Genomic DNA, 27,116 nt, shown 5'->3' with positions numbered 1-27,116 from the left:
GGCCAGGAGCTTGAGCAGAATGTTCTCAAAAGTGGCTTCCAGTTCTTTTGAGACCCATGCCCTCCCTCAGTCAGGGAGTAATTGTCATCTTGGGGGCTTACTGCCTCCGTCTACTAACTTAGGCCTAGTCCTGGAAGCTTCTATTAGAGCTTCCATGTTCAAAACTCCTCTCCACTCTGATTCAATATGGCTTCTCTCAGCGTCTCCTTGATTTCCCTGCTAGGCCTTAAACTAACTTTGGCAATATGTTTTAACCTTCTGACTCTTTCTCATTCTCTGGCTCATACAACTGGCCCAGTAAAACTGTCTCCCACCCCCACAACCCCCACACCCCCTGCCTCTGCACTGTTCCTCAAGTAGGTTCCCTTTCCTCTCTCTTGTCATGAGAGTTGGACATATCATATTCTCTAAGACCTTTTTCTGACTTGTCACTTTGTCTTCCACTCAATTAGACATCTTTCAAACATGGGTGCTTCCTTCTACAAACTAACCTTACCTTCATTGTTTGGGGTTAAAGTTGTGTACAGAGTGCGTATCTGTATTCCAGCCAGAGGGATTTAGGTAAGTGATATGGTTGAGCCACACAACTAGAAACAGGGTTTTTCCAGTTAACAACACAATCTTGGGGTTCACTGTGTGACCAAATATCCTGCAACACTAGAGGAATTTCACCTTATATGAGAAGAACAAGGGAGATCTTCATGCTTTTCCCACAGTACCTCATCTTTCCAAAGCCTATGCCTAGACTTAGTCATGCTCACCCAGGATAGTGCCTGAAAATGAGTGTGAGCTCTTCTTATGGCTGATTTTCTCTGTAGATCTCCATTGTCGTGAGCTCAACCACAGACAGTGTGTTAGCATTTTAGCTTAATTATAATTTGTGGGTTGTTAAGTATGCACGACCTGCCCCGGGGAGAAAATATTTCCATCTCCTCACTATCTGAAGATGTTTGCCTTCCTTTAGATTTTTCTCATGTGCTTGAACTGTATCCTCAGCTCTCTGGCTGGAATCTAAAAAAAAAATGTTATGATCTTTGCAAATGATCTAACATTATTTTATTGGAAGAACAGTTTATCCTGGGAAAGAGAACACTAATTAATTATTTAATAGCAAATGGTCATTCTTGAAAATATACACCTAAGAAACATTACACAGATTGAGCAGGTTGGATTTGTGAATATATATATATATATATATATATATATATATGCTTGTAGCAACAATTGATGAAATAAGAGGCCATGAATTTGAAAGAAAACAAGGAGGTTTAAAGGGAAGAAAGGAAAGGGAAAAATAGTATTGTTATATTATAATATCAAAAATCGAATAAGCAATAAAAATAGAACAGCCACAAAATTTTTGTAACTTTCTGAATTCTGAATAAAATCATGTTTATTTATTTTTCAACAATCTTCCCTTTTTTTTTAACATCATCTCACTCATGTCTTAGTCCTCCCATATCCACCCTCCACCCTTGTAACCTCCTCCCCGAAAGAAAATTAAAAAATTAAAATTAAAAAAATATATCACCAACCTTCTTCTCTATCAACCACAGGCTTCTCTCATACCAGCCCCAGCTGTCACATCTCCAATTCTGCCATATTTATACCCTCAATTTCTTTGTAGAGAAGAATAATAGCCCAACCCTTAGACAAAGCAATAATTTAATTAATAATAATTAATTAATAATACATTTTCAGTTGGGTTTTTTTTTTGTGTGTGAGTGTGTTTGTCCTTTTCTTACTAATATAATAGGAATATACGGCTGAAAGCTGCTATCCTCAGGTAGTTAATTAAGTCTGGTTCAAGAAGCAGAATTAGGATTCTTCAGAACAGTGCTTTTTAGATGAGTTGACTTCACTCCACACTTTTCACCTTAGTTTTGGGCTTTGCAGCCTTAATAACCTGGAGAAGAAAGAAAGACGTAGACTGAACTGTTGTTGATTGATTAATTACCTCTCCTCTACTTCCAGTTACTGCATTCTCCTGAAATGTGCCTTTCTCATCAAATCTCCTCCCAGGCCCGATGTCGTCTCTTAATTCTTTCACTCTTGCTGCCTCCCCTAAAGTGTATCTGCACTGATTACACATGCTTCTACCTAAAGAAGGATATAAAGACTTCTCAGGTCCCCATCTAATGACAGTCTATATAAACACTGTTGAGCCATGAAAGAGAATGGAAAGCAGTATCAATGGGGTCATCAGTGAGGGATGTGATAACTGACTTAACTGCCCTGGGCTATGACACATGCAAGGATGGTTACACTGGCTCAGGCATTCACTGTTAGGGTGTTTTATAGTCTGACTTGACTTTAACTGCATTTTCCAGAATGATGTGTGCAACTTCAAGCAAACTGCCTTCAGATTTAGACTGTATTCAAGAAACTCATGGAGAGTTTTTTTTTTTTTTTTTTTGAGAGAGGGCAAGGGAGATTGTGTGTGTCCCTATGGGAGTGTGTTTGTTTCTGTGTGTGTCTGTATGTAGGTGTGTGCATACACATGCACATGTATGTCTTCCTTGGGGCATCCATGGCTTTGTAATTGTGTATCTGGGATATGCATTTTCTAAAGACAGGCTCCCTAGGTCTGTGAGATGCAAAGGCACTACATATCAGGCTCTTCTCTGTCGTATCCTGTCCACTGGATTTCTGACAGACAGCACAAAACGATATCCTCTTTTGAGAATTTCCATACCTTATAGATGCTATAGGGTCCAGATTTCAACTGAATTTTCCCTCTATTGTTTGACACCTCAAAGAATGTGAGTCTAATCTTGTCTCCTTCCTCGCATTTTGTTTTGCTCTGGTTTCCAAGCACCAACACCTCCATGGTCCCTCTTTTGTCATGTATGCCATATATTATTCTATCTTTTTCCTCTGTTATCTGTGGAAGGCAAATATGAATCAAGTCCTGCTGAGATGACTAAGGAAGAGCAGCACATAAATCAATTATCAGACAAGACTGGAGCAGCTTTCCAAAAGAAATGTGAGAAATAATCACTGCTTCCAAACTAATAGGCTTCTCCCTAACGATTACTAGCAAATCTCAGTGGAGGGGGTAGAAGAATTTTATGAAAAGCATGTTGCCTCTTGTGTCCACTTTTCTCTAGTCCTAAGCTCTTTCTTTTGGGAGGCCAGGATAGCTCACAGAAATTGCTACTAGACAGGGAAGGTGGTACTTCTCCAGGGCCAGCACACAGGACACAGTCATGGGAAAGGAACACCTTGTGGTTAGGAGGAGAGTCACGTAGAGAAACAAGTACAGAGACACATGAACTAACAATAAAAGACCTAGTAAATAAATCTAAAAGTTCAAAAGTCGATCATGAATGAAATATCATTCCCAATCAAGTCCAGATTAGGAGACCAGATGCTGGTCAGTTAAGCAAAATATCAGTATTTAAATGTTAGTTTTATTCATTTACTGAGTAGACATTAGTGGGTAATTGATCAAACGGAGGGCTCGAAACTGGGAGGGGGGGTGGAGATGGGGTGTTTTTATCCTTTAATTTTCCAAGGAGGAAGATTTCCTCCTGTCTCCTCTTCTGACAAAACTAGAGAGGTCATCCTGGCTACTAGGTGCAGAAATTAACAGGCTCCCTGTGGCTCTTCAGGATCTGTCTTAGGCCAGAAAACTGTTCATACAAAACTAGTGGGTTTTTTTTTTTTTTTTTTTTTTTTTTTTTTTCCTGATTCCTGGTTTGAATGAAAAGGGTCCCCACAGAATCGTAGGGAGTGGCAGAATTTGAAAGGATTCAAATATGTGGCCTTGTTGGAGTAGGAGTGGTCTTGTTGGAGGAAATGGGTCACTGGGGTGAGCCTTAATGTTTCGGAAGCTCAAGCCAGGCCCACTTCTCTCTCTCTCTCTCTCTCTCTCTCTCTCTCTCTCTCTCTCTCTCTCTCTCTCTCTCTCTCTCTCTCTCTGTGTGTGTGTGTGTGTGTGTGTTCAAACCATCCCTGCACATCAGCCCTCTGCAGAGTGCTCAAAACAAAAGTGACTTTGAATATAGATGATACATAAGTGTATAAAAGCAACACAGAGGGGAAATGCCTGTGTCTATGTTTCAGACGCTACAAAGAAAGTAATTTCAAAATCAAACCTTTGCTGGGTGTGCTGGCATGCACTTGGATCCCAGCACACAAGAGGTAGAGGCAGGAAATCTCAGTGCATGCCAGACAGGAGAAAGCTACACAGGAAGACCCTGTGTCCAAAAGCAGAACAATCAAAATAACAAAATAAAAATTTCCCAGCTTTGTACACAAGTTTTGGCAAATTATCACCCTACAAACCCTTAACTTTGTGTAAAAAAAATTGTTAAAATTATTTAAAATCAACTCTTAAATTTATTTTTATTGTTTTATCTTTTATTTAGGGTGAAAACATTGAAAGTTAATTTCTAAAGTTCCAATAGGTGTTATATGTTATATTATTCTTACTGATCAATATAAAATTGCATATAGGAACTTACCTTCTGGACTTTAAATAACCCATTCACAATTGTCCCGCACGGCAGAGTTTTCAGTTTACTAATCTTAGGAGTTTCTCCAGCTTTCTTCATAATGTTATTAGGAACGCAGACCTTGTGGCTAGATTCAACATCAACCACAACTGAGGAGCTGGTGACCTCCACAAAGTAACTGTGACGGAGATAATTTGATATTTGAATTGTTCTCTTTGGAATAAATTTATCTTTAAACTGTGCATTTGAAACTTTTACAAAGAAAAATTCTGTCTCTGTGGCCACTGTGGCATGGAATATCTTTTGTTTTCCTTCCTGGGTCTCACACTCAAAGGGATTCATAGCTTTCAGCACCATGACCACTAGTGAATCTTGCTGTAAATCTTCTCTGATGGCTTCCTGTTCTGCCACCATCTGTTTCTTCTGAGGCTGTGACAAGAGAAAGAAGATGTTAGCTATGGATCCACTCAGGCAGCCTTCATTCTCAGGAAAGCCCCAGAAAGAAAGAAGCTGAGCTGAAGGGAAAATGGAGACGTTAGGAAGAGATTAGAGACTTGAAACTACCTAGATTGAAAGGACATCAAAGGAATGATCTGCGCTCAGTAGTCAGATGGGGCAGTGCACTGACTCTGGAGACAAAATTCCTGAGTCAGAACCCTTCTTTGCTATGAAAAGAGTGTGTCAGAAACCCGAATCATTGTGAGGGGCTGAATTAGATTCTATCTCCTTGTGATTCTATGACAGCATTTTTTTCCCTCCAACGCTGAGCATTTATTTGGCTCTTCAGTAAGTGGTGTGCACAGAGTTCCCGCACTGAGAACCACTTTAGAATATGTCTTCAGTCCTAGGCATTTTATTTGGATTTTTCAGAGACTATACAATATGTATTTTTATGTCTACTTGTTCAATTGTCACGTTTAAACTTGGGTACTGTATTGTTTTCTTGACAATTCTGGAAATTTCTGAGCCAAACACAGAAGAAATGGTTGGGTGCTCTACATAGAATGGTGCCCATACCCTAAGCTGACTCCTCTGTAAAGTTACGTGACACTTTCATTACAGAAAATGAAATTGAAGATGCTTAGTGGATTTTGTGGTACATGCTACTTTATTAGGACTAAGGGACAAGGACTGTCTTCCAGTTTTATTCCCTCTGCTACAAAGAGCCATTTATTTCACCACAATAAGAGCAGGCACATCGTGACTAAAGGAACTGTCATTTCTACCCACATCGTGACAATCCTGAAGGGCATTCTTAGCCCCCAAGGCTCCCATGGATAGGTTGAACTCTCTGCTGCAATCTATTGAACTAGAACTCTCCCCATTCTCTCTCATCCTAAACCTTCTCACAAGAACTAGTGATAAGAGCACCCTTAAATTTACTCACTGTAAAAGGTCCCGGCAGAGTTTTCTTCAAATAGAGGTTAACATAGCAACATGTTATTATGTCCAGAGCATGGCAGAAATTAGGAGCTTCCTGGGCATGGACACTGATAAATTTGAGTGACTTTTCTTTTTGTAATGCAGACATATCTTTCCTATAATAGCCTTGTTTTCTTGATTTGTATGTTCTGAGACAAAGAGCAGAAGACTTTATGTGGTGGATGAGGGGATAGTGATGACAAAATGCTCTGATAAGAGTGGCACTACCCTACCTTAACTTGAGGACAGACTTCTGTAGCAGAGTGTCCCTTGAGGTCTTTGTCACTGCGGGTGGCAGAAGCAACAGAACAGTTTTTAGCTTGACTTCTATTTTCTACTTTCTGTGTTCCTCTCTTCTTTGTATTTGTCATATATTTACTTTCAGCTGAAGAAGGAGGAGGAGGAGGAGGAAGAGGAGGAGGAGGGAGAAGGAGAAGGAGAAAAGAAAGAAAAAGAAGAAACAAGAAATAGACACATTAAAATCTATGATAACCATAGCTGAGAATTAGAATTCTCATTAGAGTTCTAATTTTAATTAAAATATCATTAAAATACCATTAACTTTCAAGAAGAAAATTATAAAGGAGACAGTGGCAGGGTGATGGATTAGGAGTTTCCCATCTTCGGGTCCTCACAGGAATACAACACATGACTATCCACAGACAGGCACATTGGGAAAATCTCTGAATGCAACAGAACCATAAGACTGAGAAAAGTTCCTCTAGAGATTGAGTGGAATGTTTTCATTTTTAACCACATTATCTCCCTCCCAAAATGGGACAGTACTGTATAGAGAGAAGCCCATGGTTCTACAACTTCGATGGTGAGGGTGAAGGGCAGGGAGTGCCCATGTGGCACCCCACCATAATGTAGGCATTGTAGAAGGCTTATTCTCACCTCATCCCATAAGAAACATTGAATACACTGGCAAGACTGGAATAACAGGGATCAGTTAGACATAAACAAAATGAAGTGGGTCTTACTGTGGAGTCACCCAAACAGAATATCCAATAGCACCTTTAAGAGCCTCATGCAACAGATCTGTTGGCTTTGAATCATAGTCAACTTTCCTCTGGTTTTACTACTCTGTAAAAGACCTGAGACTTGCTGGGTAAGGGTATACACATATGCATGTGTGCAGAGCACAGCATCCAAATCTGCCTTTCCTCCACTGTGGAATGCTGATCCCACCCAGCCTCAGGGCAACACATCAGGCTTCCTGAAGGTTATAGGCAATCTCATCCACACAAATGTCTTTGAAAGGAACCATCTGACATTGCTAGCCACAGCCTATTGAGAAAATCACACCACTCAGCCCCAGTGTTTGAAAAGAAGGGGGGCTTCTTGCTAAAGGCAAGTGTGTCCAATATTTCTTTGGAGTAGAGTACCTGGTCTCCCCAAACCTAGTGACCGAGAAGTGATGAGAATGGGGTGAGTTTTGAGCTCAGCCTGTGGTTCAGCATGAGCCAAACTGGGATAAAAGTCTATGATTTTATTTTATACATCGGTGTGTGGGGTAGGCTGCTGTGGTGTGTGTGTGTGTGTGTCTTCCCATCCTCAGACCCCAATCTTCGGCCATACACAAATGGAGAATCTAAGTAGCAATGCTGCCCATTTAGGACCTTTATCCTGTAAACTTAGTTAATTAAAGAGGATCAAAGACTCTAGCCAGCAGCTCTGCCTGACTGCTAAGTCCAGTTAGTGATCTTATTAAACCATACAATGTAGCTAATATTTTTTATTTGACCACAGAATACAAGCAGCCACCTGGTCCAATCAGAGAGCCTGAAACAAGGTATCTCCTTGTAATTGATACTAGCCAACATATACAAAGCGCAGCCTGGGTTAAAGAATAGGAGGGGGGGGTGGTAGGTGAGTGAAGAGAGAATGAAGAAGAAATAGAATAAGGACTAAGAATAAGTTACTGCTTTCTCTTCCTCAAATGTGCAGACACTAACCCTTTATTTTATTCCACAAAGAAACTTCTTGTCCTGATTATTAAGTGACTATCTCTTAATATGGTCGGTGTTCAATTACTTAAGGAACTTATAGGTAAAGGTGTGATAAGAACCTCTTTAGATGTGGTTTCTCACAGAATCTGAACCATTACAGAATGTTCACAGATTTAATCTTGTTAGAAATCAAATAATTTAATGTATATGGCTAACAGTGGTCACATAACAAGTATTCCGTCACTCTATTTCAGACAACAGAAAGGATTTGAATCTTGCTCAGGAATCCTATAGAGACATTTGTTCTTGTAGATATGTCTAATCTTTGGTCTGTGAATCGCATGTGCCCAAGAAAGCTCTGAATGAAACCCAATGCAAAACTATAAACTTACTAGATATTTTTGTCCCATTTCTAACTCTGTTGTGCAGTTATGGTACATAAACTTAGGAAATGATGATGGCGTATGACTAATACCAAAATGATTAAATATGCTTGCAAGAAGTTCAACTGATCTTCTAATGGTTAGTTCTATAAATTTTTTCTTTATTTTTTTGATAAACGTGCACATAAGAATATCTAATCTATATTGACAGCACAGGAAAAGAGAAAGAGTTAAGGAAGCTCAAGGGAATAAACATGTCATGCTATTCCAACCTATCAATCACACTGACCTTTTTATAAAGGTCATTCACAATTTTGTAAGGAAGCATTTGGAAAACTGTCATCTTCCGCTAGATACCTCTCATTTTATCAAATAATTCGATGCATACTTTTCACCTATCTAAGATCATTATAATTAGAGAATTTGCTTAGATTTGCTTGACTTTGTCATACTTATTTGTCCTCATAATTTTCTTAACCATTCTCTTGCTCAAGCCTCAACTAAAGGTTGGGACCCTGTTATCATTCTTTGATTACATTGTTTAAGTTGTTCAGATAGCCCCCACTTTTCATGAGGCAAGGTCATGACATGCTGGACATTTCCTAGAATAAATACGAGGTGAAACTTCTCGGAAATAGTCCAGAGATCAGTGCTCTACCATAACAGCCACTGGCATCACTGACACAGCGGTGGTTGAGGCAAGCTTGCAGATGACTTCAGGTAGTGCTTCTAAGCTGCAAAGAAACTAAACTGACTTCTAGATCAGCACTCACCCCTGAGTTTTCAACCAGGTCTCAAAGTAGATCATTTTGAGCTAATCAAAATTCCACCATCATTTCAACAGTAAGCTGAAGGAAACTTTTAAGTAACGGTGTTTTATATCATCTTATCGAGGAAAAAAAACCCAAATAAAAAGTAATTGGGGGGAGGGGGGGAACTAAACGATGCTATCAGATTTATTCAGTTGGGTTGCCAGTAGATGAACAGAAGTGACTGGGAGCAATGATGTGCTCTTACTGTCACCATGTGGTCAAATGTAAGAACTACACTTTCCATCTGATGTCAGCCACCCTTAAAATGATCATTAATCAGGCCTTGCTCTAAGTTCTTCAAAGTCATATAACATCTCATATCTGTATGTGATTTTGCCCTTACTTCATCACTTCAATGGTGTAGAAATAACCCTCGGGAAGCCAAGCCACTCCTCCTGCATCATGCACATCAACTCTGCAAGCAGGTAACATTTTGCAGCTTCTGTATTACATAGTGTCCCTAAACTACTGCCTTTGGAATCTCTCATTTTAAGGATGCCCTTGATGAAGTATTCTTTTGTTGGTTCTTATTAGTCATTTGAACACAAAGGAAACACCACTTGTTCTTAGGGAGCGACTGGGAACTTAACAACATGCGTATGATTCTGTGGAAATTGGGAAGTGGCTTATTGAATGCAAACACGTGCTTTGTGTCCTGAAAATTTGTAACGTCATCTATACTGGAGATAAATAAGGGAATAAAAATTCCATGGAGTAGAAGCACAAAGGCTTCCTAAAAAAAAAATACTGACTGGGACCATGGCAGGATGGCTCAGTACAGAAGTGGATAGTCCATGGCAAAGTTAAACGAGTCTCTGGTTTATTTGTTCAAGGATGTGCTTTCTTAATGTTACAGCCAGGCCTTCAGCAAAGTGTGAAAACCTTAACTACTGTGTAATGGAACCTTGGACATTAACACCGACATCCCATTTCCACAGTTTCTACCAATAGTTTGGTGGAGAAAGAGACAACGGTGGCAGCCCTCACTACTGGCTAAGGAATTTGTAACATGCTGGTTAGTGACTCCTGAGCAGGGAGGTGAAGGGCCTGGTGATTAAGCAAATTCATTTCCTACAACACGATGTACAAGGGCTTCGTTTCTCTCATCTCATTGGGGGAGGGGCGCTCTACACACCTTCTTTCTTTTTCTCTTCAAGAGCCTTTGCAATATCCATATAATTCAACTTCTGGAAAATACTAATGGCTTTCGCCACCGCAGATGCTGCTCCTGCACTTTGAATCAGTTGGTCAGCTAACTCCGTCCTGTCTGCAATGTTCAGTGTCTTCCTGGGAATGTTAAACTCAGTCAAGGCCAAGTACTTGAACCGTTTCAGTTCCTCCTCCGTGATGTGGTCCAGGCCGGTCAACAACAGCATTTCCCGAAAGTCACTCTCCATGTCCCAGACCCAGGATCAGCCTGAAAAGAAACCTCGACTGTAAGATTACAGCATTCTATGTAAGTCTCCACTCAGGATACACAGGGTGAATAGGTAACAGGAAATACCCAAGATGACAGAGCAGGAAGAGAGCCTTAGGTGAAACATAAAAGGTGAATCACTATGCAAGATGGTCACTAGTGCCAGGAAAGGATTCTTTCAAAGGGCATGTGATAACCTAGGGATTCTTAGGGTCTATGTTCCTGTCCCCTCTAAAGCATAGAGTATGTGACATAGTATGTATACTTCAGACATACAATTTAAAACCTTAACATACATATTCTCAAAATATATTTACCAGTTCATTGGCTTGAAGACCACATTTTGGGTGTCCCATCTTTTCCAGTCAAGATCAGAAGAGCTAACTCCTGAGCTCTTCTCTAGAGATTTTAAAGGTTTAACTTGTATATCCATGACCTATTCTGGATTCTTTTGTATATGGTAGAAAAATATAAAAAGATCTTCTTGTTCGAATAGCAAACATTCTTCCATGATCACATGGAAAAGACTATGACTTCTTCTTCTGCCAAAAATTCACTTTCCCATATCTGAGTTTGTCTATTTACGGATTCTTTCCCCTGTTCTTTAGCTTATCTCTCTATTAATTTAGGATGTATGTGATATTCTGAATGGGAACATTCAATAAAATGAAGATGTCAACTTTGTCAATTAATATACAAACTACATGCAAAATCTCAGAGAAAATGTCTAAGGATCATTCTAAAATCCGTGAAAAGATAAGGACAAAAATATACAAAATGATTAAAAAATATTCACCAAGAAACACTATGCTTTCTGCCTATAAATATTTTATAAAGATGTAATAATTAAGAAAATCAGATATTAAAGCAGAAAAATGTCAGAGTTAAGTCAAAATCACATATACAAGGAAACGTGGCACAGAAACAATCTGAATAAATCTGTAAGAAAGAATGACCAGCAATGAAAAGTATTCAAAAACTATGTAGGGAATGACCATTGATCTTTGCCTTAAATCACAGAAAAGTAAATACTCACCCAGATAAAATACCTAAATAGGAATAGCAATACAGTTGAGAAACGCTGGAATTGTTTTCTTCACTTTACATTGAGAAAAAGAAAAACTTCCTAAACAATGTACATAAAGGACATGTTAGAGAGGTGAGATTGTATTCCATTTCATTGAATGCATATTCTAAATTTCTTCATCAAAATACAAATAATGCAAACATCAACTTAAAAGGTCCAAGCTGGGACTGTACCACCTTGAGTGTCCATAATTAATAAACACCTTTTCAGAATACATGAAAAAAACACATATCTGTGAGAAATTATCAGCTGTCTAGGTGAAAAGCAGTGAAAAGAGATGGGCAAGCAATGTGCCTCAGTATGTGATGACGATGTAGGAGAATATCATTGACATTGCTAATAATGTTACTTTTGAGAGAATAATGTAGAAGACATATGGCTAAGATGTGGATCATGAGAGCAAAGCAACTGGCCAAAGACCCGGAAGTTTCCCATCAGTGTGGGCAGTGTCAATGAGCTCTGTAGAGGACCATTATCACTGTCCTGGTAAAAACTGGGCAGGTAAAGGAAAGATCAGAGTGGCTCTGTTTACATGGGTGGTGCTCATACTCAAAGCTCAAAACTACCATAAGCATCTTTTCCAACTTAAGAAATACACCTGAAATAGCATCGGGATAAATCTGCACCAGGGCACCAGTCCTTTTGATAATAGGGAGGAAGGAAGTCTCCTCTGGCTTAGCATGTGCAGTGCGCTAACCACCTCAGCTTGTGTTCTACTGGTCTGTGTGAAATTTGAATCTTCTTACACCCCTCTTCAATAAAAACAGTCCACATGCAATCACATTTTATACGAAAAATTAAGACACCAATTTCTCTGAACGTGGTTATCTTATTTACATACAATTTTACTACATAGTAAGTCTGCTTAAAAAGTTGTAAAGTATTTGTTGGGACCAAAATGAATCTCGGCAGTAGAGCCCTTGACTACTATACAGGAAGCTTGGGGTTCAACTGAAAGCACCACAAAACACAACCAGTGAGGGGTTGGTTAGAGAGTGGAGATATTCGAAGGAAATGCACTCCGATCTGATTGGCAGCTTCATGGCCATCAAGAGTGGCAGCTGCAATCTGAGAGTACATGCCATACCGCGCACAGTGTATATTCAAAGTGCTTGCACAGGGAGTCTGAGAGATGGGACGGAAAAAGAACATATTGGCAAGAATGACTTTCTATCTAGGAGGTATGTTACCAGGACATGAAATTGTCCTGTATGACATACCTGGAAAACACCAGCTCCGTAGCAGTTGTAGGTTAAATTGGGATTCGAGGCAGAATCACTTACCTGATGCCACACAGCTTATAAAGGATGACTAGATGGCCTGACCTCAAGTCTTCTGAATCCAAGCCCTCTGCTCTCTTTTGCCAACTGCCTTTGTATTATTCACAGAATGTGCAATGATACCTTTGAATTAAAAACAAAACAAACCACAAAACAAAACAACAAAATTCTAATGTTACTGTTATTTCACAACAACCATTCCTTACATGCTCATTTGTAACTCGAAATATTAATAATAACATCACAAATTGCCATCATTTTCCCCTGTCAAAACCATTTATCTCTCTTCACAGCGTGTCAGAATAACTGAAACCCAACTCTCTGTAGGTTTCTGTTTGACTTTCCCTGCATGTATTTTATAAAACTAGAGCTGACCCTGTTCCTCTGTTACCACAAACTTTCCAGTACCTCTCTACTTGTCTACTTAGCAATCCAGTAGTTTTTGTTTGTGCTTTGGTTCACATTCTGTGCTAGAATGAAAGTAGTCTGTGGGCAAGGACTCCATTGTTCATGTCTGCAGTCCTAGTTCTGAAAATACCATCTGTGATACAACAACTATTCAACAAACATTCGCTGACTGAGTAGGCAAAGCTTCTCTAACTAAAAACACAGCTCTAGGCATCTTCTGGGCTGTTTTCAGGGTACCTTTGGCTTGACTGAGAAGCCCAGTTGAAAGATCACAGAACAAGATGGCAGCTAAATAAGGACCCCAGCAGCCATCTTACCACAGGCACACAAATTTTAACTGGCTGTACAGAGCCCAACCCACCCTTCTAATACCTAAAGAGCCATGTGAGAGACCTTTGTGTCTTGGTTTCATTGGATAGTAAGAAAAGACACAATGAAGAAATGGGAGGGAACGCTTTGTCCATGTTGACACTCCTCCAAGTTCACAAAGTGGAGGGGGGAGAGGAGAAGAAAGAGGAGAAGGAGGAGGAGGAGGAGAAGAAGAGGAGGAGGAGGAAGAGGAGGAGGAGGAGGAGGAGGAGGAGGAGGAGGAGGAGGAGGAGGAGGAGAAGGAGGAGGAGGACAAGGAAGAGGAGGACAAGGAGGAGGAGGACAAGGAGGAGGAGGACAAGGAGGAGGAGGAGGACAAGGATGAGGATGAGGAAGAGAGGAGGAGAAGGAGAAGAAGAAGAAGAAGAAGAGAAGAAGAAGGAGAAGAAGAAGAAGAAGAAGAAGAAGAAGAAGAAGAAGAAGAAGAAGAACAAGAAGAACAAGAAGAAGAAGAAGAAGAAGAAGAAGAACAAGAAGAAGAACAAGAAGAAGAAGAAGAAGAAGAAGAAGAACAAGAAGAAGAAGAAAAAGAAGAAGAACAAGAAGAAGAACAAGAACAAGAACAAGAAGAAGAAGAAGAAGAAGAAGAAGAAGAAGAAGAAGAAGAAGAAGAAGAAGAAGAAGAAGAAGAAGAAGAAATAATTCATCCCAAGCCTTAGACTTTAAATTCAGTACCATGCTAGCATAGTGAAATATCACTCCCTGGAAGAATTCTGTAAGCCCTTAGACTAGACTAGGGGTTAGACTGAGCAACTGGAACTGTGGAAGCCAGTCTGCTCACTTCCTTTAGTTCTCCTCCTTGGATCTGGGTAGGACAGAAGGATGAACAAAAAGGTCTCCACCCACAGGTAACAGGACCCAAATCTAGCCCAGAATTCTGCTTACTGCAGTGGGAAGTAGCAACAAACAGAAAGTAAAGCCTTTTAGACCCGAGCCACACTTCACAGGAAAAGCCTCCCAACATGCAGTGGAATTAAACAACTGCCTACAAGCTTAGTACAACAGCTTCAAGTCACCAGCCTGGAAGTAGGCAAAGGACACACACCCTACTCACATTACAGAGTTTTCTCTGCCTGTGAGACTCAGGTGTAACCCTGGTTAGTGTTGCCCTTGATGGTCCTTAGGCCTGGGCATCAGCTATCTTCAAGTTAGTGTTACCAGGCAGATCAAGTACAAATTATCAAGATCATTTGACGTGGTTTACCACTAAGTAGGGACTTGTGTGTCTACTGGTATGGCATAGACCTGGGTGAACTCAGCATGAGTAAATTAATCAGAAGAACTGCTGAGAGAGAAACAAGAATTCAAAGCTAGCTCACGGACCACCGCCAATAGCAGACCGAGCATCCTCTTCAGGAAGTGGCAGTTGAGGGATTATAGCAAAAGAGAACATGCATTTCAGAAGCTAAGAAAAGAAGATCACTCTTAAAGTTAAAATAGAATCAACTGTGTCTCTTTTGTTTGTTTTGTTGTAATGCTACCTAAGGTGAGGACTGCAGATGTGCCATGGGTTTAGCCATGTGGAGTTATTGGTAACAAAAAGAGCAACAAGGAATGCGGGATGGAAATTCAACCCAGCTCTTGCTGTAAAAGTGTCAGAGAAATGTGACAGAAGACAGGGTGGGAGGTGGGGAAGGAAATGGAGAAAGACACTTGCGCTTGCTTGCTTTTCTAACATGGGAGGCATCAGACTCTGTTTCATGCTGATGAGAATGATCTAGAAGGGGGCGGGCAAGCTGTGGTATAGAAGAACAAAAGGAAAATTGCTCCTGTGGATGAGCCTGAGGAGGATTCCTCTGGAGCACACCTTCTGAAACAAAGGAAGCCCACTCTCCCATTTCCTGCATCTGACATCTGCTGTGAGGGACAGACGCCCACCTTTCTTGTGCCAAGATTTCTCAATTCTTCAAGGACTTCCAACGGTGTTCACTTGCTGCCTACGGCTGACAGCTATACAGCTAGACAGACACAGACTCAAATCCTGGCTCTGCCATTTATTGGCTGTGTGACATCTGGTAAATTACAACCTTCTAATGTGTCCACATCCTCAAGTGTAAAATGGGGAAAAGGTGAACATCTCCATTAAATGGCCACTGTTATAATGCCATGCTACTGAATCAAGAACTTATAAGAAAACCTTGTGAGAGTAATCATTGAGTCAAAGTCAGCTACTAATAGACAAGTGATAGACAAGGTTCAGAGTAGTGATATTTCACAAGGAATAGCAGATTAGCCGGGGATGGGAGGTGAGGGCTTGTGTTAGGAACTGGGAAAAGAAGGTGGATGGGTATTTTTTTTTTCAAAACTATGTTTTCAAAAGACAGAAGATGAAAATATGAGGAAAAGTGGAGGAACAAGGTTGGGATCTTGAAGCTGGCCAATTGTCTCAGACTAAGACAGAGGGCCCCAGGGCAGACATGTCAGGTAGAAGACTCCCAGTGCTGGATGAGGGTTTAAGTCATTAAACTCCTGGGCTACTGCCATAGAGGTGCCTCAGGGACCTTGCACGTGGAACTGCAGAAAATGTCAGTCTCCTAAAAAGACTGGCAGGAAATCTTTAAGAGTGATTGAAGCTCAAGAGAAATGAGTCGAACCAAGAGACTCCAGGGGACAGAGCTGGAGTGACAGTAAAGAAAATGTCTACTTTCAGAGCTTGTGTCATTTGTTCATGGTCAAACTCTCAGAGGATGCGCAGCATAGCTGGGGCCCTCAGACGTCTCTCCTGTCAAAAAACCATAAAATCACCCTGACCCAATACTCTGCTTCGCTTCTTATCCCTTGTTGCCCAACACGCATGTACTGCCTCCATCTGGCACATGAAGCTGTTTTACAGTACCGCTGCTAAGCACCGACCTTTGCCCCAAGGCACCAAAAAGAGTCCCATGCTCATGGCTGGTAGGATCCAGCTAAGTTAGCTGAGATATTGTTCCTTTCATAGTCATAAAAAATAAATTTTTATAGCTGCTTCCTGATGATTCATCTCAAAGCTACAGTGACATAAAGAAAGAAATGACCAAGAGTCTGTAAGAAGTGATAACAGATGAGTTGCTGATACTTGTGTAGCAAACAGACCTAAGGTACCACCTGATTTCTGATCATTAGGACCTTCTCAGGGTGTTTAGAGGGCAAAGGTGAGGATAAATATTTCAGGACATGCTGATCTGCACAAATTTAACCCTAAGGTCTGTGCTATATGAGTGTCCATGTCCAAAAAAACAAACCTAACCAAAACAAAAATAAAACCTAACTGAACAAAAAAATTGCAAACAAATGCATCTCAAACAAAAATGCATCTAAAATCCTCCATCTTCTCTCAGACTCCGAAGCCAGTGGTGGATGTGAAGATCTCCTTTCTAATTCAAGGCATCAACATTGATGATATACATGTTTATAGTGACAGATGGAATATGAAGAGGTTCTATGTGTTGAGCTGCTACTTGAAGTCATGAAAGTGGAGATTCAATTAAAAATATACAGTGACAAGTTACAAGAACAGTTCTAACAGAAACAAGCTCCGGAAGCCATGAGGGCAGATGAATAACCTCTAACCGTGCTCTGTGATCACAGTCAAGCAGTGAGGGGCCTCTTTTAACTCTCACTACAAGAATCATCCCGATACGGCCACAGATATAACCTCAAAGAGGACCCTATCAATGAGCCATCAATGCTCATTACATTCTGTAACCTTCTGCGTATTACTTTTCCCCCACATATATAATCAACCACCATTTGAAATGTATGTATTTAATGTGTAAGTAAGACCTTTAAGACTAGAGAGTACTCTGATGGTTAAACTCAGTTCTTAACTTCCTTCAAGATATAGAACCACGGGGATATGGGCATCTGCGCATGCGTGTGGGAGGTTATTTTGATTAAGTTAACTAAGGCAGGAAGATCAGACCCCAATCCCTGGGCTGGGATCCTTAATGTGGATGCAATGTGAACAGCTGCCTGATTGTGACTCTCCTGATGTGATGACTGTACCTTCAAACTGTGAGCCCAAATTAACCCTTTGTTCCCTGAATTAATTTCATTGGGGGAATTTTACTACAGCAATGGGAAATGGAAAAGGTACTTAAAAGAAAGAGACAAGGCATAGAGTAAAAGAAAAATATAGTCAGCCAACAAGACATTTAGACAGAAGTTGCAACAATGAAGAAATACTGACAACTGTGATAATGAATGGACTAACAAAAGGATTTTTGGAACACTGAATGTCATAGAAGAAATCCTTTTAAAGTTAACGGGGTGATAAAGATGCGGCTGAAGAACACTCTGTATAAGTGTAGAGAGAACACAGTGGGATGGAGGGAAGAAAAATAAGAAGTATGGACTGTGTTCTAGAATAAAATGACTACCTAATAAGAAGTCACACAGGAGTGAGCAAAGAAAGCAGGAGCTACAGAGAAATGCTGTCTAGGGTCAGAGACAAAGCTCAACAGAAGAGCTTCAACCCAGCAATGCAATGCCCTAGAGACACTCTGCAGTCCTTCCAAACAAATAAAATACGGTCTAGTTGGATAAACAAGGGATAACCAAGGCACATTGCTTTGTTTTGATTTTTGGAGTTTGTTTTAACAGACTTTACTTTACAAAGCATCTTGCAACACAGAGCTAAAGGTAGAGGCAACCCATGGGTCTGGTCCACCTCATATACAGTTTCCACTACTACCAGCATTCCAGAGTGGAACTTTTGCTAAGAGTGAGAGGCATACACTGGCACACATTATTGTTCAAAGTCTTCAGCTCACATCAGGCTTCAGTCCTGGAATCAAAGGTGTCTGTATGTATGAGGAAGATGTGTAATGACGGGCAGCCACCAGTTCAGAATGGTTTCCCCAACCTTAAGCATACACTAATGTCTGCCTAGTCACGCCTACTGACCACTAACTGCAACCAGCCGCCATCTTTCACCATCTGCATGGTTATTATCATCATTATTACCTTTGTCAGAAGTTACCACGCATATATCACACACTACTCAGTCTTTTCAGATTGCTCTATCAATCTTGTTTAATATGTATTTAAGTTTCCTTTGTAGGTTTTCTGTTTTGCTTTGTCTTCACTTCATTTATTTCTGGTGCTGAATAATATTCTATTGTCTAGATAAACCAGCCTTTGAAAATTCATTTTTCCTACTGGATAACATTTTGGTTACTCTCAAGTTTATTCAACTATCACTAATACTGCTGTAAATATCCATGCCCAGGTTCCTGTGTGCATGGCTTTTAGTTCTGTGTGTCACCAAGGGATGTACAGTCAAAGCAGAAGTGGCTTTATAAGAACCCACCAACGCTGTTCTGAAGATGATGTCTTTATTCGGAAAGGCAGGGACAGGATAGAACGAAGGCTGTCATTGGACAAGAAGGAAGGATGGGCGGGAACAAAGTTTTAGAAAGAGGAGAAGGAGCGGGAGTGAGCAGAAGGAGCTGGGAGAACATGGCGGCAGATATTAAGATTTTTCTCTGCACATATGTGTACAGGATTTTGTTCTGGCTAGATGGGCAAATTATATCTTATCAACTGAATCAGGGGTTATTGTGTGGTGTGCTCTTTCATGCAGCGACTTAATTGAATTCAAGAGAAATGTGTGCTGGAGGGACACACCATGCACGGGATTGGGATGTGAAGCCTGGAGTACTTGGGGGCAGAGGGGAGCCACTGCTGCCCTGCAGTGCCATGAGGTCCCACAGGTGCTGGCAATGGTGTGGGATAAAAGGTTCAGTCATTGCACCCCACAGTGCTGTGTGGCCCTATGGGTGCAGGCCCTGGTGGTGTTAAGAGGTTATGTTTTTTAATATTTACCGCAACACACTGTTTCACTTTGCATTTCCTCTAACAGTGAGCTAGCTTTCCTGTTGGTCCATGACCTTGCTGGTACATGGTACTGTCAGAGCTCATTGCAGATGGGAGAGGAGGGTGTGACGTCCTTGCTTATGCTTTATGCCCTGCTAATGGCACATGAGACAAAGCCTCTCTTCACTTAATTGTCTGACATTTATCTACTCCCTTTGGTCAGGTGCCTGTCAAGATATCTGATCCATTTATTAATAGATTTCTGGGTGTTTTAACAACTGAAATGAGTTCTTTATGTATTTTTTAACATAAATAATGCATCAGACATGACCTTGGCAAATACATTTTAATTGCTCTCTGGCAAGTCTTTCAAATAGCAGAAAATTTTAATTTCCCTGAAAATGTTCACTTCTTTCTGAGCTTGCGGTCTTTGGAGTTCCATTTAAAGCCTTGACCATACATGCAGGTGTGTAGAGTTTCACCTATGCTATCTTCTAAGAATATTTGAAAAGGTTTCACGTTGATGAAATTATTTATTTAGAGAGAAAAAGACTGACAGTGAGAGAGCAAGGGTGTAAGCAAGAAAGAGCGAGAGATTGAGAGCAAGAATGAAGGGAAAGCAGGCAAGAGAGAGGGAGAGAGGGAGAGAGGAAGGGGGGAGAGGGAGCAGGAGAGGGAATGGATGGGGGAGGGGAGAAGGGGGGATGGAGAAAGAGGAGGAGGGGAGGGGAAGAGAGGGAGAGGAAGAGAGGGAAAAGGGGAGGGGGAGAAGAAAAGGGGAAGGGGAGGGAAGAGGGGGAAAGGGAGGAAGTACATATGTACACATGCTACTGTGTCCATGTGGAAGTCAACAAACAACCCTCAGGAGTCAGTCCTCTCTTTCCACTGTGGGGGTTCCTAAGATTAGCCAGGATTGGCAGCAATCAGCTCTATCTGAGTCATCATCTCCCAACCCTCTTTGAGAATCTTCAGTCTTGTATTTTACGTTCCAGGCATTGGTGACCAGCTGCCTGGAATCCTTTGCTGAAAAGAGTACCTTTTGCCATTATCAGAGAAGCTTCCTTCTGCAGCAGATGAAATATAATATAGATACAAATATACAAATATGGAGGCCGGCTGTCAGACAGTATGAAGCAAGTAAGAGACCTTGGAACTCTCGGCCCTAAATGTGATGTCTCCTTCAAATCCTCCACCTCAGAGCTCAACAAAGCCCCCAGAAGAGGAGATGGAAAGAGGGTAAGAGCCAGAGAGATGGAGAAAACCAAGAAAACAAGGGTCTGTGAATCAGCACGACCAAGCTCATATGAACTCACAGAGACTAAGGCAGTTTGCACAGAGCCTACAAGTGTCTGCGCCAAGTATGTATTATGACTTCCAGTTTAGTGTTTCTATGGGATCTCATAGTGTGTGAATGAATGGGTCTCTGGTTCTTGTGCCTTCTCTTGAGCTCTTTTCCTTCAGTTTGTTTGTATTGTCCAATGACTATGTGTTAGACCATATAGGAGGGGTGTGGGGAAAAACTGAGAGAACTAGAGGGAAGATAATTTGAGGTAAGGAATTATTATGTGAAAAAAAATCTATTTTTACTGAAATTAAAAAATAGTCATTTCGTTACTTTTTCTACTTCATCAAGAATCTATCGCTTAACCATGCTTATTTGGGTCTACTTTTAGGATTTGTGCTCTGACCCATTGGTTGTACGTATATTTTTAATTTTATTTACTCTTTATATGTGAGGCTGTGTGTTTTCTCATGTACTCGAGAAACTCTGGGAACCAGAAGAGGGCATTGGAAACCCTGGAACTGGAGTGACAAATGGATGTGAGCTGCCTTTTGTAGGTGCCAGGAGCACAGTTGGGGTCCTCTGCTAGAGCAGCACACAGGCCCAGCTTCGTACGTGTGTGTTTTTCCATCACTGTCACACTGTCTTAGTTTTCACAGCCCCATTGCTAGTCTTGAAGCTGGGTAACTTCAGTCCTCTAAATTTCTTATTCTTCAGGATTGTATAAATGATTCAAGATTTTTTTTTACTTTTCTCTATAACATTACAACCAATTTTTGAGAATTCATGAAGTCATTCATTGGAATTTTGTTTGCATTGAATGTATAGATCGAGTTGAGAAATGACTCATGAATGGTACGGAATCTACTTCTCCATGAACTTGGGACATGTCTCTATTTTTTTTCTTCAATTTGTTTTTTCCGTTTTGTGGTTTTATTTTATATGTATAGTGTACTCACTTACTGACATAGTTGCCAAGGTCCATTATTTCTCAAGGGATAACATTGGGCTTTCACTTGCAACTACTACTTCTTTACCATTCAGATATTTAAAAAGTAAGTGACTTTTGATGTTTGTTTTGTTTTGTTTTTAATAGCATCAAAGCTTATACTTTACAGAATTCCTACTTGCTGAGACCCTGACCCCGAGACAGGCCCTGCAGTGCACGCAGTGTTCATCTTTAATTCTAGCACCTAGAGGCTGAACCAGGTGAACCACCAGGTCAAGGGGAAGTTTGAGATGCAGAGTGAGATGCAAAATACTAAGTGTCTGTGGGTTTTAATCAGAAAGTGTGAGATGACTACACTTGGATATTGAAATCATCTGTATGTGTGAGATGTGGGGACTCTCAAAATCATAGGAAAAGAGAGGGGTGAGGAAACGAAATTTTTAGCTTCCGTTGCAGGAAACTGAAAGTAGGTTATGGCATAGCTAAAACTGGGAGATTAAAAACGTATTATCATGAGAAAAGGCTGAACATGGCCAGGCCCTGTGGCATGCACCTGACATTTCGTCACTTGAGAATTAGTGGGGAGAGAGTTGCCTCAGGTTGGCCTACATGGTAAGTTCAATGGCAGCCAGGGCTTCACCCAGAGATCCTGTCTCAGAGCATAAAACTGAAAGCAAAGGGTCAAAGTACTGGGTGCAAGTGAGTAGCACTTGAGGTAGGAACACATGGGGCCGAGAGTTATGTTGTTTTGTTTTGTTTTGATTTGTTTTTTGACCAGTGCAAGGGGACTACACTGAGGACACTGTGCATGCTAGGCCAGCACTCTGTCGCTGAATAGCATTCCCATCACCAAAGGAGCTACTTTCCCAATGAATTTTAAGCTGGAGCAATATATGGATTCGATGAAAATAAGGATTAAGTCTTAAATAAAGGAGGCTCTGAAAATTCTTGCTGAACTGTTTATCATCCTATCAGCCCCAGAAATCATGCACAATGACGTTAACACCAAACATGATCCATAATAAATTAAGTGCCATTTTAGAAGTAGAATTAATCCAGATAAATTAGTTTAGAAAGGATTCATTAGGGGGGAAAGCGCTTGGACTCATCCTGTTCAGAGTCAATTATTTTTTTTAATTTTATTGAAAGACAATTTCCACAATATCCCAAACCCCCCTTGACCTGGTGGTTCACCTGGGTCACATCTCCATGTGCTAGAATTAAAGATGTGCACATGTGTTGCAGTGCCTGCCCCGGGGTCCGGGTCTCAGTAAATAGGAATTCTGTGGAGTAGAAGAAGCCTACTTTAATGAAATGGAAGTTCTTTCATAATACTGTGTGTGTGTGTGTGTGTGTGTGTGTGTGTGTGTGTGTGTGTGTGTGTTATATAGTATACTATATATGTAATCTATAAGACACATATATAATATGCCTATGCACATATAATGTGTAATTGCCTCAGATACAATGTTAAACTGTATTACTCAGCCACTGAGGGCTCTCTTTTCCCCAGGTTACCTCACAGAACACTAGAGTAGTTCTGACTCAAAGCTTAAGCTACTGGAGCTGGAATGAAATGAAGACTCGAAGGAAGTCGGGTGCTCAGGAGCACACCTGTCACTTCTGTGTGCATCTACTGTGTTCTGCTACGATGCCCATTCTCTTTCTCTTTCTATGCCTTGCCTTTTTAGAACATCTGGGAATAATTCCATTCCTAAGATACGAAACCATTTTTAGGAATAGAGAGATTAAGCAAACTCTAGACGATAGGTCCTACCATTCTCCAACCCCACGGTTCCTATTTCTTGTTCATCCCATCCTTCTCGGAACCTGTCACACAGTTCAAAATATAGCTAAGTTCCCTTCCACGGAAGGATCGATAACCTCAAATTGCTCAAGAGTCTTGCTGCAAACAACAGAATTGACTCCAGCTGGTTTAATAAAGTCTGTTTTCTTAAAAATAATAACCTCAGAGACCAGTAAAGGATGAAGGCTCAAAGTCTGGTCTAAACTCACAGGAAAAGGGCCCCCACCTCTTCCCCCACCAACACCTCAAACCGCACAGTAGCTGTTCTGAGGAAGGAAGCTCGCCGCTGCTGTCACCTGCAGAGTGTCAAGATCTGGTTCCTCAGCAACTGCTACAACTTCAGCCCCAGTGCTGCCTCTGTGTCAGCAATCCCTTTGCAATTTCAGTTGGTGCCTGAAAGCTAAACACCCCTAAAGGAGCCGTATTGGCAAGGTCGACGCCCTCCGTGTTTCTGGTTCTTAATAACAAAGATGTCAGACTCAAACCTCGTTAGGGCAAGCCCTGGTCAGCTCCAGCCATCTGCACTGCAAAGGAAGCTGAAAGTTGGGCTTACTTCTGTGAAGTATTTGGAAGATGCTGGAAAACCCCAAAGGTGACATGTGCCTAATAAAAACAAAACAAAACAAAACAAAACAAAACAAACGAGAAAAAGAAGAAGAAAACAAAGAAAGAAAAGAGGTAGAGATTTGAAGGCTAAACCCAAAATGCTGGGACAGAAAAGCATTCAAAAAGTGTCATCGTTACAAAAAAAAAAAACCAAAAAACGGGAAGAGGAGGGGAAGGTCAGAGCAGGTGATACGAATGTGGGCTGCGTGCAGGAAGTGTTGAATTTGAGGTACTCATGAGATATGTAAATACAGAGATTTAATGGAACCTCTGAGCCTGGAGCTTAAATGAAAGGTCAGAACTCTGGATAACGCAAGCGGCATCAGAATGCAGATGGCGACTGATGCTGTGGAGAGGATGTGGCTGAGGAAGGAGGAGATATGGAAGCATGCCCAAGAGACTCAGAGAGCTCAGACAGCGTGACACTGGGCAGAAGAAGGACAAAGGAGGGAGACTTAGAACAAAAGGTCAGAGCACTAGAGAACAGAAGCATAAGCCTGTGGGTACCAGAAGGCAGGATGAAGACAGAGTATGGGGATCAATAGTGTAATATATATTTGAAACTTGTGAAAATAAAATAGATCTCAAACATCCTCACCATACCCACAGTAAAAGGATATCCATGTGGACACACACGCGCGCGCGCACACACACACACAAACACATACACAAGTAGATTAGTGTGGTTATATGATGATCATCTCACAAAATACTACATCATGAAGACACTACATTACATCCTGTAAACACCTACCAGTTATCTATGCCAATATAACTCAGTAAAGCCAGAGAGTGGAAGGTTTCAGATCTCAAAAGCTCTCCTCAGATTTAGGAAACATATAGTTGGTCATTTCCTCATTTTCCTATGACTTTCACCCCTCATTTCCTGACTTCTAGTCTAGGTTACTTGACGTATGCTCAGCCATACTGTCCTGAAAAAGATGAACAGAAAGAGGGACAAAGCAGAAATAATGGCCTTCGAGAAAGCTCTAAGCTTCTGAAGCTGCAGGGTCATACCGTTTTGCTACCCTGTAGAAGATTCCCCTTACCTTCTGCCTGCACACAGGCCTTGTTTCTGGTGTGAGTTGTCCCTGCACGAGGAACAATTTGTCCAGTAGTCTCAGGTCAGTGGTCAGGCCTTCCTCCACATCCCTCAATCCCCTATACTGAGTCCTGCTGCCTTGCTACTCTTTCCATCCCCCTCCATTTGATCAATTACTTACCATAGCTAGATCTGTCTTTACAATTCTCTTCTTCTAAAATCATTCTTAAATCCTCCAAGCCCAAAGTCAGGATTCCCTGGTCATCCTGTTATAGTTGCATTAGACACAGATTCGTGAGATCTGCTACCCTAACATACAAATGAAAATACACATCGGCTTGGGTGAGCTTAAGTCTCGTGGCCTTCTGAAGTACCTACTCCATGAGAGTACCTGAGTGTACCTATGGGGGGAAGTCATTATGAACATTGAGTTTATATAGTTAATACTAAGAAATGTTAACTGAAAAATGTAAAACATCCAGCAAATGCCGTGCACCATTACTAGTATCATGAAATTCTTTTGTGTTGTTTCTATTTTCATAAAATTGCAAGCTATAGGAGCATATGACATCTTCAAATATTGTTAATAAACAATGTAAAAATCAAGCCAGCCAGGATGCTGCACTTAAAGGGTGGGGGTGGCAAGATCATTTCAAAGCCATCTCTGGCTACGAAGGAACTTCAAGGACAACTTGGGCTAGATAAGTCCATGTTTCAAAAATAACAATGAGCAAAGAGAACGTAATATACTGAGATGTCAGCCCACAACTGTTACATGTGTGTGAGTTTTACTAATCTCCATAAGACCATCCCATGCCCAACTCACCATGACTGCTTACCATGTCTGTTTAGTGTGACTCATACTCAGGACACTAGTGACAAGGATAAGTCAGAGGTGATGTAAGGACATGGCGGACTGTAAGAGGAGTCAGTTGATTTCTGATTGTGCAATGGAAGTCTGTATGCAAGGACCACCCCTGTGCTGAACTTCAGGATACATGGGGATAATAACAGGGTTTTTTTTCCAGTTTACAGCCCAACATTTATAATAATCACTTGCTAATGAGCTTTTAATGATAAGAATCCATCACACCATTTCTGTATGTAAAAGACAGGTCCTTCTGTTGCGCTTCTCTTTACAGTTAGTAACTTTCTACTTCTGCTTGCTCATTGCTTGTCAGGTGGGATAAGATTTACAAAATTATGGAAAAGTTAATGTAGCTGGGGATAAAAGAGAGGACAGTTACAGAGGTTGCGGAAGGACAGAAGAGCAGGAAACGGAGAGACAAGGACAAGCACCGAGTCATTGGGATATACTCAGGCCATGACAAAGCACAGCAACATGGTATGAGCATGTGTGTACACACGCACATGTGTGTATGTGTATACATGTGTGTATGTGTCTGCATGTGTGTATGTGTCTGCATGTGTGCATGTGTGTGCATATATGCATGCATGCATGCATGTATGTATGCATGCATGTATGTATGCATGTATGTGTGCATAAGATAGAATCTCTGTCTCTGACACCTGATTCCTGTGTCCTCCTGTGAATAGACTGGGATATTTTATCAATCATATGACATACCTGAACATCACAAATATGAAGGTATCTAATACACCAAGATTCTCATAAGCTAATGCAGTCTATCATTTATTGATTCCTGATATCAAGAGCATCACCCTGATTCTCTAATTAAATTCCTTCTGCATATTGGTAACCAACACCTCACTCTTATGTCAATAAAGCTGTAATATCCAAATACCAACCGTTTCTTTTCTCTCTGTTGATAGCTAAAAATGCATGCATACATATGTACATACATACACACACATGCATATGCATCCACTTCTCATATTTATTTTGTGTCATCATCGTTGCTTTGTCTTTTATTCAAAGATGACATAAAATTCTTCCTTAAAGTCTGGTTGGGAGTTCTCACACAGGACATGATACAAGACTTCTGTAGTCTGGGTGACTTTTTCTCGCTTGGGCTGTCACTGTCTCTGAACCTCTAACTTCAATAGTTACAGTCAACGTTTC

General features: G+C 40.9%; 1 protein-coding gene across 2 annotated transcripts; it reads right to left on the bottom strand.

The window, feature by feature from the left end:
• Window positions 1-1,364: 1,364 nt before the first annotated feature.
• Window positions 1,365-25,123, bottom strand: Aim2 (absent in melanoma 2). 2 transcript variants are annotated; one of them, XM_032915629.1, is made up of 7 exons: window positions 24,785-25,123; window positions 12,754-12,936; window positions 10,165-10,446; window positions 6,116-6,267; window positions 4,470-4,889; window positions 2,696-2,884; window positions 1,365-1,906 (listed from the first exon to the last, which is right to left on the bottom strand). In XM_032915629.1, the coding sequence occupies exons 3-7, from the start codon at window positions 10,424-10,426 to the stop codon at window positions 1,859-1,861; spliced, it is 1,071 nt and encodes a 356-aa protein (XP_032771520.1). In that variant the 5' UTR covers window positions 10,427-10,446; window positions 12,754-12,936; window positions 24,785-25,123; the 3' UTR covers window positions 1,365-1,858. The 2 variants fall into 2 exon arrangements, with proteins under 2 accessions (XP_032771520.1, XP_032771521.1); XM_032915630.1 differs by lacking the exons at window positions 12,754-12,936; window positions 24,785-25,123 and adding an exon at window positions 5,848-6,031 and having other exon boundaries at window positions 10,165-10,378.
• Window positions 25,124-27,116: the final 1,993 nt, after the last annotated feature.

The sequence above is a fragment of the Rattus rattus genome, chromosome 10 (assembly GCF_011064425.1).
Source record: "Rattus rattus isolate New Zealand chromosome 10, Rrattus_CSIRO_v1, whole genome shotgun sequence".
In the NCBI taxonomy this organism is placed as follows: Eukaryota; Metazoa; Chordata; class Mammalia; order Rodentia; family Muridae; genus Rattus; species Rattus rattus.
This window is presented reverse-complemented; position numbering and strand designations above follow the sequence as displayed.

Bases quoted from the DNA above. Each gene is read 5' to 3' on its own strand.
- Aim2 (XM_032915629.1), bottom strand. From the start codon at position 10,426: ATGGAGAGTGACTTTCGGGAAATGCTGTTGTTGACCGGCCTGGACCAC. The intron at 4,890-6,115 runs GTAGGGTAGTGC...CTCTTGTCACAG, and splicing joins AAGTCTGTCCTCAAGTTAAG to CCTCAGAAGAAACAGATGGT. The intron at 2,885-4,469 runs GTAAGTTCCTAT...TGCCTTCCACAG, and splicing joins GGTTATTTAAAGTCCAGAAG to ATAACAGAGGAAAAAGATAG.